The 12,812-nt window shown below is 36.9% G+C and overlaps 1 protein-coding gene across 1 annotated transcript in view; it reads left to right on the plus strand.

The window, feature by feature from the left end:
• RABEP1 (rabaptin, RAB GTPase binding effector protein 1) overlaps positions 1 to 12,812 on the plus strand; it is a 110,111-nt gene that overhangs the window by 19,954 nt on the left and 77,345 nt on the right. The window contains exon 2 of the mRNA XM_012805947.2: positions 11,380 to 11,508. Within this exon, the coding sequence (XP_012661401.2) occupies positions 11,380 to 11,508 (129 nt within the window). The remainder of the gene's footprint in view (positions 1 to 11,379; positions 11,509 to 12,812) is intronic.

A 12,812-nucleotide genomic window follows, 5' to 3' on the forward strand; every position in this document is an offset into this window, starting at 1 on the left:
AACCAAACAAAAAAAACAGTGTATTGTAATTTTTTTTAAGTTAAAAATGAATAGTAAAGAACTTAACAGTTATTTAAATTACTGTACCTTTTCTATTAACATTTTATCCAAGGTAATTGTCATACAGATGAGTATATTAACAATGTCTTAGATGATTTTCTTGTTGTAAACATGTAATTAACTTAATTTTAAGTGCTGAAATTCAAGGTCAAAAGTATGGCTTAAGTTTAAGTTCAGTGATGGTGAATTAATTCAAAGAGTCCCAAGCCAGGTCTTAAAGTGGCATGATACAGTTCTCTTATGAACACTAGTGGAGTCGAAGCAAGAAACTGAATTCTTTTGGCTTGTTTCCTTAAGTAAGCCTGATCCTTAAGTTTTGAATAGGTGTCTTTGTCCTGTTAGTTGGGAACTAAAATATTTAAATACTCAAATAGTTAGAAAATATATCTGCTGTTAAGTCCAGTGGTATTCATGTTTTTTCATCTGGCTTGGCATTATATAGTATTTGAAATACTAGAGAAGTAGAATAACACCAGTTTGTACAAATTAAATAGTAACCCCATTTTTATCCATGCATACTTAACTTCAGCTGTTGAACACCAGCCTTTTGACAATTATAATACTTGAACTAAATGTGAATCAGAAATTAAGATGATTTGAAAGTTACCTGGCAAAATTCAGGTAATGGCAGTTGAACTGTATTGTGAACTAAAATAAAATCTTAAGGGTCCCCCTCCCCCAGTGACTGACTGACTGGACCCCCTCTTGGCCAAGAGGATCCCCAAAACTGAGTTGCTAGCCACGAGAAAGGAGTTTGGACATGCCTCATCATGTCCCCTCCCCTTCTTAGAGATGTACTTTGTGACTAAGGCTATGTATAAACCTACCTGCAGGTCCTCAACATACATAACAAGCCACTTGAGTCTGTCTGGTACTTTGTCTCTTAAGCATTTCTTTTCCCTGACTCCTGGTCTTTTAGACAGAGCCTGATTTTCAGCCAATTGTCAGCTAAAGAATCTTTAAACTCTCCTAGAACCTGTAAGCTCCCGCTTCCAGATGTCCCACCTTTTTGGCCAAACCAATGTGTGTTTCCCACATATTGATTTCTGACCTCACCTCTAATTCCTGTCTCCCTAAAATGTATAAAACCAAGCTGTAACCCCACCACCTCAAGTCTACATGCTGAAGGCTTCTTGGCTGAGGCTTCAGATCCTCAAATTTGGCTCAGAATAAACCTCCTTAAATTATTTTACTGAGTATGGTTTCTTTTCCAGTAACAGTACTTTTGTTGTTATTGTTGTTTTGAGATGAAGTCTTTCTTTGTCACCCTCAGTAGAGTGTCACAGCAACCGCAGACTCTTGGGCTCAAGTGATTCTCTTGCCTCAGCCTCCTTGAGTAGCTGGGATTACAGGCATCTGCCATAGTGCCTGACTACTTTTTTTAGAGACTCATCTTGCTCTTGCTCAGGCTGGTCTCGAACCGAAGAGCTCAGATGATTCGCCTGCCTCATCCTCCCAGAGTGTTAGGATTACAGGCATGAACCACCCACCATGCCCAGCATTTTTTTTAGGCAAGGTTTCTGTTGCCTTAGCTAGTGTGCAGTAGCTTCATTGTAGCTCACTGCAACTTCAAACTCTTGGGCTGAAGGAATCCTTTTGCTTCAGCCTCTAAGTAGCTGGAACTATGGGGGACATGCCACCAGGCCTGGCTAATTTTTCTTTTCTTTTTTTTTTTTTGAGACAGAGTCTCATTATGTCACCCTAGGTAGAGTGATGTGGCATCACAGCTCACAAAAACCTCAAACTCTTCAAGCGGTTCTTTTGCTTCAACCTCCCAAGTAGCTGGGACTACAGGTACCCATCACAACACCCGGCTATTTTTTCATTGTTGTTGAAGTTGTCATTGTTTGACAGGCCTGAGTCAGGTTCAAACCCACCAGCCCTGGTGTATGTAGCTGGTGCCCTAAACCAAGCCTAATCTTTTATTTTTTGTAGAGATAAGGTCTGGCTGGTCTGGAACTTGTAGCCTCAAGCAGTCCTCCTGCCTCAGCCTCCCAATGTGCTAGCATTAGAGGGATGAGCCACTATGCTGTATTAAAAAAAATCTGTACTTTATTTCACCTGTATAGTTGCTTGTTAAGTAATCCTTAGTTGGCAACCATGTGAGACTTTTTTCATGGTTCTCATTGTCACTGTTCCATTTGGGAATACATGGTGGAACAGTTCTAAAATGTAAAGATATAGTAATAGACTCTGGAATGTATATACTGCATTGTCAATCTGTTGAACAGTCACATCCATTCAGATCCCAAAATACATGCCTATGTGCCCTGGTTATAGCCCCTCTTCCTTGCTGTCCTATCCTTTTCCTTTTCACTTCTGCCCTTTCTTGGGCCAATTGACTGTTATCCTTTGCTTTTATTTCCCTTCTAACCTTTTCCCATTATACTACCAGAAATCCCCTTTCTTTTGTTCATACTATTTCTCTTCTGTATTCATTTTTTTGCCTTTATTTTCAAAGTTTTGTTTACCTGCTTGTTTTAATTTATAACTTTGCTTGAATACAATTTTAAGAACATTTAAAAAATAGACCATTAAACAAATGGCTTAACATTTTAGAAAATCAGTTGATTTAGTTATCACTAGAAAATATTTCTGAAACAAGTTGGACCAAATGAACATCTTAACTTTTTCCAGCAGAATTATGAACTTGAAACTATCACATCCTGAAACTGTTAATAGTATCTATCATTTGAGTACCTTTTTTTTTTTTTTGAGACAGAGTCTCACCATGTCACCCTTGGTAGAGTGCTGTGGTATCACAGCTCACAGCAACCTCCAACTCTTGGGTTTAAGTGATTCTCTTGCCTCAACCTCCCAAGTAACTGGGACTACAGGCACCTGCCACAACACCCGGCTATTTTTTGGTTGCAATTGTCATTGTTGTTTAGCAGTCCCGGGCCAGTCCCGAACCCGACAGCCTTGGTATATGTGGCCAGCACCCTACTCACTGAGCTATGGGTGCCGAGTGCATTTGAGTATCTATTTTAAGTGAGCTCTTTTTATACTAAGCTGTCTAATTCTTACAACATATGATACTCTGCAAAATGGGTCTTAATCACTTTAATAATGAAAATTGGAAAGGTTAAACAATTTGCCCTAATTCATATAATGAAAGTTTCGGTTTGGTTCAAGGCACAAGTTTCTCTGAATCCAAAACTGTAGATAGCTTATCTTTGAATTTTAATAAGGCCTTTGACTACGCTGTTAATGAAATCATAAATAATACAAAAAACTGATTTGATACTAAGGATAGTTGGAATGAATATGTAACTAATAGAACAGTCTAATATTAACCTCTACCAATATTTTAGGTGATGTGCCAAAGGGTCCTATCTTTAGTCCTACACAATAACTTTGTGGAAAAAAAAAATAACAACATACACCATGGCTAAAAGTGTGCCTGGTTTAGGGCAGAGAGAACCTTTTTTTTTTTTTTTTTTTGGGGACAGAATCTCACTATCACCTGGGTAGAGTCGTCATAGCTCACAGCAGCCTCAAATCCTGGGTTCAAGTGATCCCCCTGCCTCAGCCTCCTGAGTAGCTGGAATTACAGGTGCATGTCATGATGCCTTGCTCGTTTTTTATTTTTATGTCTTTATTTTTTTGAGACAGAGTCTCACTCTTTCACCCTGGGTAGAGTGCTGTAGCATCTTAGCTAAGAGCAACCTCAAACTCTTGGGATCAAGCAATTCTCCTGCCTCAGCCTCCCGAGTAGCTGGGAATACAGGCACCTGCCACCACAACCAGCTAGTGTTTTCTCTTTTTAGGAAGTTAGATTAACAGTCTTTGGGGCTAACAATAACAATGTGGGATTGTGGCCAAAAAAAGTAGGGTAAATTTGTGGTACATTACGAAGACGAGTATAGTCCCCTGAAGAAGGGAGTTAATGGCGGTGCCTGTAGCTCAGTCGGCAAGAGTGCAAGCCACATACACCTAGGGTGGCCGGTTTGAACCTGGCCCGGGTCTGCTAAGCAATAAGGACAACTCCAACCAAAAAATAGCTGGGTGTTGTGGCGGGCAACTGTAGTCCCAGTTACTTGGGAGGCAGAGGCAAGAGAATCGCTTAAGTCTGAGAGTTGGAAGGTGCTGAGAGCTGTGATCTGTGATGCCATGGCATTCTACCCAGGGTGACATCTTGAGACTCACCTGTCTCAAAAAAAAAAGAAGGGAGATAATGTTTCTCCTAGACCAGTGGTTCTCAACCTTCCTAGTGCCACGCTACTTCATAACTGTAGTTTTGCTACTGTTATGAATCATAATGTAAATATCTGATATGCGGGATGTATTTAGATGACCCCTGTGAAAGGGTTATTCGACCCCCAAGGGGGTCGTGACCCACAGATTGAGAACCACTGTCCTAGACTGTAGGCTGATATTGTATTTAGATCAGAGTGTCTTTGTGTAGAATTTTGACTGACTTTATTATGAGAAAACAGCTGAGATAAATGAAGCATTTAAATTATTGAAGGGTTAGGAGGTATTTATCTGTAGAACAAAAGAGAGTGGATATGAAATGTCAGATATTAGAAGTTTTCCTCTCATTCTAGAGGGCAGAACTAAAATCTCTAAAGGAAGCAGATTTAGGATCATTTACTAACAGCAGATATTTCTAATAGTTTAAGATGATCAGTTATCCAAGGAAAACGGAGAAGGATAATGTAAAACTGAACAGTGGAATTGGCTGTCCTGTAAGGCAGTGAACTCAATCATCAGATTTATGTTCATGTGGAAGCCACATGATCACTTGTCTGTGATATTGTAAGAATGGATTCCTGCATGAATTAGGAATTGGTGGCTTTCAAACTATTTTGACCTCTATCTACAATAAGAAACATTTTTCCTTATAAACCAGTGTAAATATATGAACATCTGAAATAGAGATTTCATGAAACAACTTGTACCTATATTAAAAGTGCTAATGTTTTCTTAGTATTTTTAAAAGGCAGCTTGTTAATCACTAAATTGATTTAATAATTCTCTAATGGATTGTGAGTCAATTTGAAATACACTGGACTAGAATAAATCTCTAAAAAACCACTGTGATTCTATGATTATTCATATTCAGCTAATAGAATACTAAAAATTAGAGCCAGAAAATTCAGATGCCTAGAAGCTATTAATTTTGATAATTAAACCCTTGGGAGGATGTAAATAACAAAATAATCTTCTGCCCTTTCATTTTTCCATTGCCATCCTTGCCATCTCCTCTCCTCTTCCCTCTCCCAGTCAGGCTACAAACATTTTCTTAAAAAATTAGCTGGTTATGGCAGCATGTGCTTGTAGCCTCAGCAGCCTGGGAGTGTGAGGTGAGAAGATCACTTGATCCCAGGAGTTCAAGGCTGCAGTGAGTTTTGATCTCACTTACCAATGTACTCCAGTCTGGGTGACAGCAAGACCCTATGTCTTTAAAAAGAGGGGGAAGAGTGTCTTTTAAAAGAAAAAAAGTTGGCCAGGGTGGTGGATTCTGCCTGTAATCATAATAGGCTGGGAGAGGAAGGCAGGAAGAAAAATAGAAAAATTAACTTGGTGTTGTAGCAGACCCTGTTAGTCCCAGCTATTTGGGAGGCTAAGGCAGGAGGATTGATTGAACCCAGGAGTTTGAGGTTGCTTTGAGGTAGGCTAACACACCATGGCACTCAAAGCCTGGGTAACAGAGTGAGACTCTTTTTTCAGAAAAACAAAAACAGAAAAACCCTCTCTTTATTTTTATTTTATTTTTTGGGACATAGTCTTACTCTGTGGCTGCTCTGGTGTCATAGCTTACAGCTACCTCAAACTTTTGGGCTCAAGAGATCCTCTTACCTTTCTTCAATAAAGTAATCTTAGCGTACTGTAACTGTTTTCTTTTATATACCTTTTGATTTTTTAAAACTTTGACTCTTGTAATAATATTAGTGTAAAACACAAACAATACAGTTAGCTATATTAAAATATTTTTCTTAAAACTTTTTTTATTTAATTTTCTTTTTAATTTTTTAAACTTATTTGTTAAAAACTAAGAAACACACATTAGCTTGGGCTTACGGAGTCAGGGTCATCAATACCACTGTTTTCCACCTTCACATTTTGTCCTTCTGGAATGCCTTCAGGGGCTATAACATGCATGGAGCTATCATCTCCTAGGATAACAATGCCACCTTCTGGAATACCTCCTGAAGGACCTGTCTGAGGCTGTTCTACAAGTAACTATTTTTTCAAAAGTAAAAGGCATGCATTATATTGAAAAAGTATAATATAGTAAATACATAAGCCAGTAATATAGTTGTTTATTATTGCTATCAAATATTATGTACTGAACATAATGTATGTGCCATACTTTTTATAGGATTTGCAGTGGTTCTCAACCTTCCCAATGCTGTGACCCTTTAATACAGTTCCTCATGTTGTGATGACCCCCAATCATAAAGTTATTTTCGTTGCTACTTCATAACTGTAATTTTGCTACTGTTATGAATTGTAATGTAAATATCTGATGTGCAGGATGTATTTAGGTGACCCCTGTGAAAGGGTTGTTTGACCCCCAGAGGCGTTGCGACCCACAGGTTGAGAACCGCTGGTTTACACCGTCATCATCACAAATGTGATTAATGCTGTATGACATGATGGCTACGAAGTCACTAGGTGGTTTTTTCTGACTCCATTACAGCCTTATGGAGCCAACATGTGTGGTTCCTTGTTGACTGAAACATCCTTAATGTGGTACACAACTGTTTTGAGATATGAGCCCAAGCAAAGTATAAAACAGTGGGTAGATTTACAGCAAATCAGAATCACTTTTAGTAATTCCTAGAGAGGGCTGAAGGTGATAACTTTTAGAGGACATGAGGTAGCTTGCTAGGTGGAAGGCCACTTCTAAAATAGAAAAAGAGATTATGGTTTATTTAGAAATTTATTTCAGCAAATTTTTCATTCTGGGAAAATCTAATTATAGTTGAAAATAATTATTTTGTATGTTAAAATATTTTAAGTGTACATAAACTATGTACACTTTTTTATGAGTAAAGAGACTTATATGGAGAAATAAGGTAAAATCATAATTATTAAGACACAAAGATAAAGCATTTCATTAGCTTTTAATTTAAATCTAATCAACATAATTTATCCTTTCCAGTTGGCATATTCTTTCCAGTCTTTTTAAATGTATTTTTTGCATAGATCATATTGTGCTGCATATAATTTTGTACTTTATTATTTTTACTTAATGTACTTTTTATGCCTTGGTATCATTTTATTGAATAGATGTACCTACTACACTTAATAGTTTCATTTTAAAATCCCATGATACACAAATTAAGACTTCTGAGTTTTAGGAATTGTCATATTGTTTTCTCCCATTGCAGTTATGTTCTGTTGTATGTTGCTTGAAATTGGAATTTTGTTGGATCGTGAACATCATTAAACAAAAAGATTTTGGGGCCGGGCGTGGTGACTCATGCCTGTAATCCCAGCACTCTGGGAGGCCGAGGTGAGCAGATCACCTGAGCTCATGAGTTTGAGACCAACCTGAACTGAAGCAAGACCCTGCCTCTAAAAATAGCTGGGCGTTGTGGCAGGTACCTGTAGTCCCAGTTGCTTGGGAGGCTAAGGCAAGAGAATTGCTTGAGCTCTGGAGTTTGAGGTTGCTGTGAACAAGGGTGATGCCAGGGTACTCTACCCAGGGCAGCAGAGAGAGATTCTGTCTCAAAAAAAAAAAAAAAAAAAGATTTTGGATGTAGTAAAATTTAACCTAGACTGCTTTTATTGCTTCTTCCATTATGTCTTATTAGATTTAGTATGATATTTTCCTTGTTAGAGAAATGTAGTAGGACATAGCTTGAGACTTAAAAGAGTATGTTAAGTTATTGCATGTTTTCTTATTTTTACCAAAATTCGAGAAGATCTATTTAAGAATTACTGGGTCTTTCCTCCATTTATTTACCTTTTTTTTTGTTTTCCTTTCTTTGTGTTTTGGTGGTTAAGTAAGTTTTTTTTTTTTTTTTTTTAAATATGAGACAGAGTCTCACTTTGTCGCCCTCAGTAGAGTGCTGTGGTGTCATAGCTCACAGCTTTCTCAAACTTTTGGACTCAAGCAGTCCTCTTGCTTCTGCCTCCTAATTAGCTGGGACTATGCCTGCCACGAAGTCCACCACAATGCCTAGCCCAGCTATTTTTAGAGAAGGGGTCTCACTCTTGCTCAGGCTTGTCTTGAACTCCTGGCTTTAAGTCAGATATTTTTAATAAGTGATGTCATATAATTTTTTTCTTTTGAATGTCAAGTATTAAAAGCTGTTGTAGCTTAGGCGAGGTGTCTCATCCCTGTAATCCTAGCACTCTGGGATGCTGAGATGGGTGGATTGCTTGAGCTCAGGAGTTGAAGACCAGCCTAAGCAAGAGTAAGACCCTGGTCTCTACTAAAAATAGAAAAAATGTAGCTGTTATTAGTTTCCCCCTTTTTCTTATTACTCAAATGAAGGTAACAAATATGCAGTGTGTGGAATGGTTAATGAAGACTGGCATACTCATACTCTCAGCTGCCATATTTTAGAAGGCTCAGTGTTGTTGAAGGCTAGTATTAACACTAATTTGTCCATGATACTATCAGTGTACATGGTAATAGGGAAGGGTATGAGCTGGAAGTCTAAGCTTGGAACTGAGTCAGAATCATGAGGTTAGAAGTGATTTCTGGTCTTTTCTGGCTACATACAAAGTCACTTGATCACTCTGCTTTTTTTTTTCTTTATTCATTAAAAATACTTCAGTGTAATAATAACTGACATTTATCAGTATTTTTCTGTATGCTACACTAAGTACTTTTTATAGAAGTATTAACTAATTATTGTGAACTGTATTAGAAAAATAATACAGCATTTTGAGAGATGAGAGCTATTTTCACTCTGATTTGTGGTTGGTTGCTAATATACTTAGGATATGCCTATTTGTAAATGTTTCTGTTGTCTTACCCAGAGTGAATTGAGTTTCTAGATGAAGCAGTAAAGCCATTTTGTAAAATGTTATTTTGGCCCTTTTGTAGCATAGCATTGCAAAATTAGAAGTACTTGAAGTGGATTATTACCTTTTTTCTTTTTTTAGCCATTTTCCCCAGAAAAGCACATAATTTTTTTTTTTGTTTGTTTTAAAAAAGAGAATGAGTAAGTGACTCTGTACACCATCAGAGGGATCAGGATCCCTGGGATCAAAAACTTTCCTGAAGCCTGGAGAGAGCCAGTCAGATTTGCGGGTATAGACTGGATTTGAACTGTGGTTCAGAACCATGGTGGGGTGAAAATTAATGGAAACACATTTATTCTTGGCTACAGCTTTAAAAGGCTGCATTTTTGTTTTTGTGAATTCATTAGCCTCAATTCCTAAATGTAAGTATAATAATATCTGTGTGAATATATACATTTTGGTAGGGGTCTGGTGGGGGCACAGTTGTTAGGGAAAACTAAGAACAGAGGGATCTTGTTTTTTCTCCATTCTCGATTGCCCAGAACTTTTTTCTGCCTCAGTACTAATTGGTAGCTACTGGTAATATTCAGGTGTTGAGTGGGAAAGTTGTTTAATTTATTTAACAGTTGGGAGTTAGCAATAAAAATACCAGCAGAAATAAATAAAAATAAATAGGGAAAAATTTTTCTTCATGATTTCAAATGGTAAATATGAGATAATTGCACATTTTCCCTTTCTAATGGATTCCTCATCCTTCTTTTTCTCATGGTTATCAGGGGACTTGTCAAGCCTTCAGATGACAAGATATCATTGCTTTGATGTTTGTTCCGCAAAATGACTTCTTATCTTTGATGATGTGGAACTTATAGCAGAAGTCATTTTTTGTCATCAATTTTAGTGATAACTGTTAAATTTGTAGTGACCTAGACTAGAGATGTTGTAGGAGTGAACAAATACAAATACTTAAAATGAATTTAACACACCTAATGTAGTTTAGCCCAGCCTACCTTAAATGTGAGTCAAGAGCTGAGTGAAATCATCTAACATCTGGCCTGTTTTATAATAAAGTGTTGAGTATCTCATGTAATTTATTGAATATTGAAAGTGAAAAACAGAATCATGGTTCCTAAGTTGAACCATTATAAGTCAGGGACTATCTATATTGGTTTTAGTTCATTATTTATTGTCAAAGGAGTATATGTCCTCACTGTAGAGAACTTCTAAAAGCATGTGGAAGAAATTAATGAGCCATAAATCTGTTACTCAGAGATAAATCATTGGTACATTTTTTCTAGTCTTTTCTATGCATTATAAAATCAGCTCTCAATTAAATTGAATGATAGGTTGGGGGAGGGGTTGACCTTCGAATAAATATATCATAGATCTTGGCTAAAATTGTAGGCAAATTGGGCAGCACCTGTGGCTCAAAGGAGTAGGGTGCAGGCCCTTTATGCTGGAGGTGGTGGGTTCAAACCCAGCCCCGGCCAAACGCTGTAAAAAAAAAAAATAGTAGGCAAATCATCAGTGTCAGGAGTCTCTTGCAGTAGGGAAATGGGATCTCTGCTGGCCTAGGTAACTAGACAGTGGCTGATTTGTACGCATAGATATCCCCTGAAAGGATTATGGTCATACCTTTAAGGCTGGGATGCTGTTGCAGCAAAGGAGGAAGTCGAAGATTTGGATAACTGGACCTCTTACCCTAGGCTTCAACCAAAGGAGCCCTAGGGCTTAGTCTGGAAAGGCAGTCATTTAATCATCTGTGGCAATATTATAGAACCTGAAAAGTAAAAAATGTGTCCTAGTCTCTACCATACCATGATCAACATTAATCTGAAAGTCAGGTAATTTCCTAGTAATTGAACATTCATACAGAATGTGTAGTTCTGTATCCAGTATATGGGAGTGGGTTTTGATTATGATTTCAGTCTAATGGTAACAGATCATTTTGAAACTAGAACAATAGTTGAGTCTGGTATGACTACCCTATTCAGGGAGCCTATTAGAGTTTGCTTATAACACTTGAGAGAAGCAGGAAATAGTAAGATTGGCAGTGGGTTCATTTGTAGGATAAATAGGTCCAATATTTAACAGTCCAAAAGTAAATTGTGATATTTGTACAAAGGAACATTAGAAAGATTTTTTTTTAATTGGCTTTGATTTTCTGTGTATATAATATGCTCTTTCACTTTATGTGACTCATTCATATTTTGTGTATTCAGACTAACAGAAGTGTCTTTTTTCAAAATTAGGATTTCCTAGATTATAGTGGATCTTTGGAAGAAGCTTGACTACTTGTTTCATGTATAGTAGTGTATAGCTGGAATACTAATTTATTCTTGTGATTTATAGATAAAGGTGGTAACTTATTAACTAGTGTTTTTTTTCCAGTTTCTCTTCAGCAACGGGTAGCAGAATTGGAAAAAATTAACGCAGAATTTTTACGGGCACAGCAGCAGCTTGAGCAAGAGTTTAATCAAAAGAGAGCAAAATTTAAGGAGTTATATTTGGCTAAAGAGGGTAAGTTTCTAAGTCTTCCACAACCGCCATACTAAAGCTACCTTAAAATATTAAGTTTCTTAGTCATACAGTGTTAATTTTTTTTTAATCTAACTCAACAACCAATGAATATGCAGTGTTAATTTTTATCATTGTATCCCTTTATTTTATTTGTACTTATATTGCATAAAAAAAGAGTACTATTTAGAGGCTAGAGTTAACAGTGAAATAGAAAAACAGGTAGAAAAATGGGTTATCCAGATTTTTTCTTGATTTTTGACACACTAAATTTTTAAAAATACTATTTAGAGCAGTGACTCTCAAACTTCAGTGTGGATAAAAGCCATCTGGAGAGCTTGTGAAACAATAGTATGTTTGAGTGAGACCCAAAGATATGCATTTATAATAAGCTTACAGGTGATTCCAATTACTAGTCCAACAACTACAGTTTTAGAACTTCTGTTTTAGACTAGTGATCATCCAATTTTTTAATTTATGCATCCCAGAAAATATTTATATACTTACATATACTCCACACATTTTTTAACTTGATGTTTAAAAATTTTTAAGTTTAAAAAAATGTAAAGGGCTGGACACAGTGGCTCACACCTGTAATCTCAATGCTCTGAGAGGCTGAAGTGGGTGGATTACTTGAACTCAGGAGTTTGAGACTAGAATAAGAGTGAAACCGCATCTCTACTAAAAATAGAAGAAATTAGCTAGGTGTTGTGGCAGGTGCCTCTAGTCTCAGCTACTCAGGAAGCTGAGGCAGGAAGATTGGTTGAGCTCAAGAGATTGAGGCTGCTCTGAGCAATGATGATGCCATGGCACTATACCCAGGGTGACAGAGTCAGACTCTGTCTCAAAAAAAAGGATATAAGTTTCATGATACCGTCAATTCTTAACAATTTAAAACTCCTTGCTTTTAAACATATCCACTGTAATTAAAATATAGTGATTTAATATCTATCACTATCCATTTAACAGACAAGTACATGAATAAGCTTTTCAGGAGAGAAATTTTACATTGTTTTTCTTCCTTCACTTCAGTTTTCTTTATATCTCTCTTAGAATTTTATTCTTAAAAGTGTTTCTGAAACTTCACTATACAGCATAATTACTCATAGAGTTTGTTAAAACAAAGATTGCTCAGTTTCTGATTCACTAGGTCAGGGGGATCCTAGAATTTGCATTTCTATAAAGTTACCAGGTGATGGCTGATGTTATTGGTTCAGGGACCACACTTACAGAACCAGTGGACTAAAGTAATGTCTTATGTTTGAAAGACTTTTAAAAATAATTGGCTCGGCACCTATAGCTCAACC

Source organism: Otolemur garnettii, unplaced genomic scaffold (genome assembly GCF_000181295.1).
Source record: "Otolemur garnettii isolate 467f Iridium unplaced genomic scaffold, OtoGar3 scaffold00046, whole genome shotgun sequence".
NCBI lineage: Eukaryota > Metazoa > Chordata > Mammalia > Primates > Galagidae > Otolemur > Otolemur garnettii.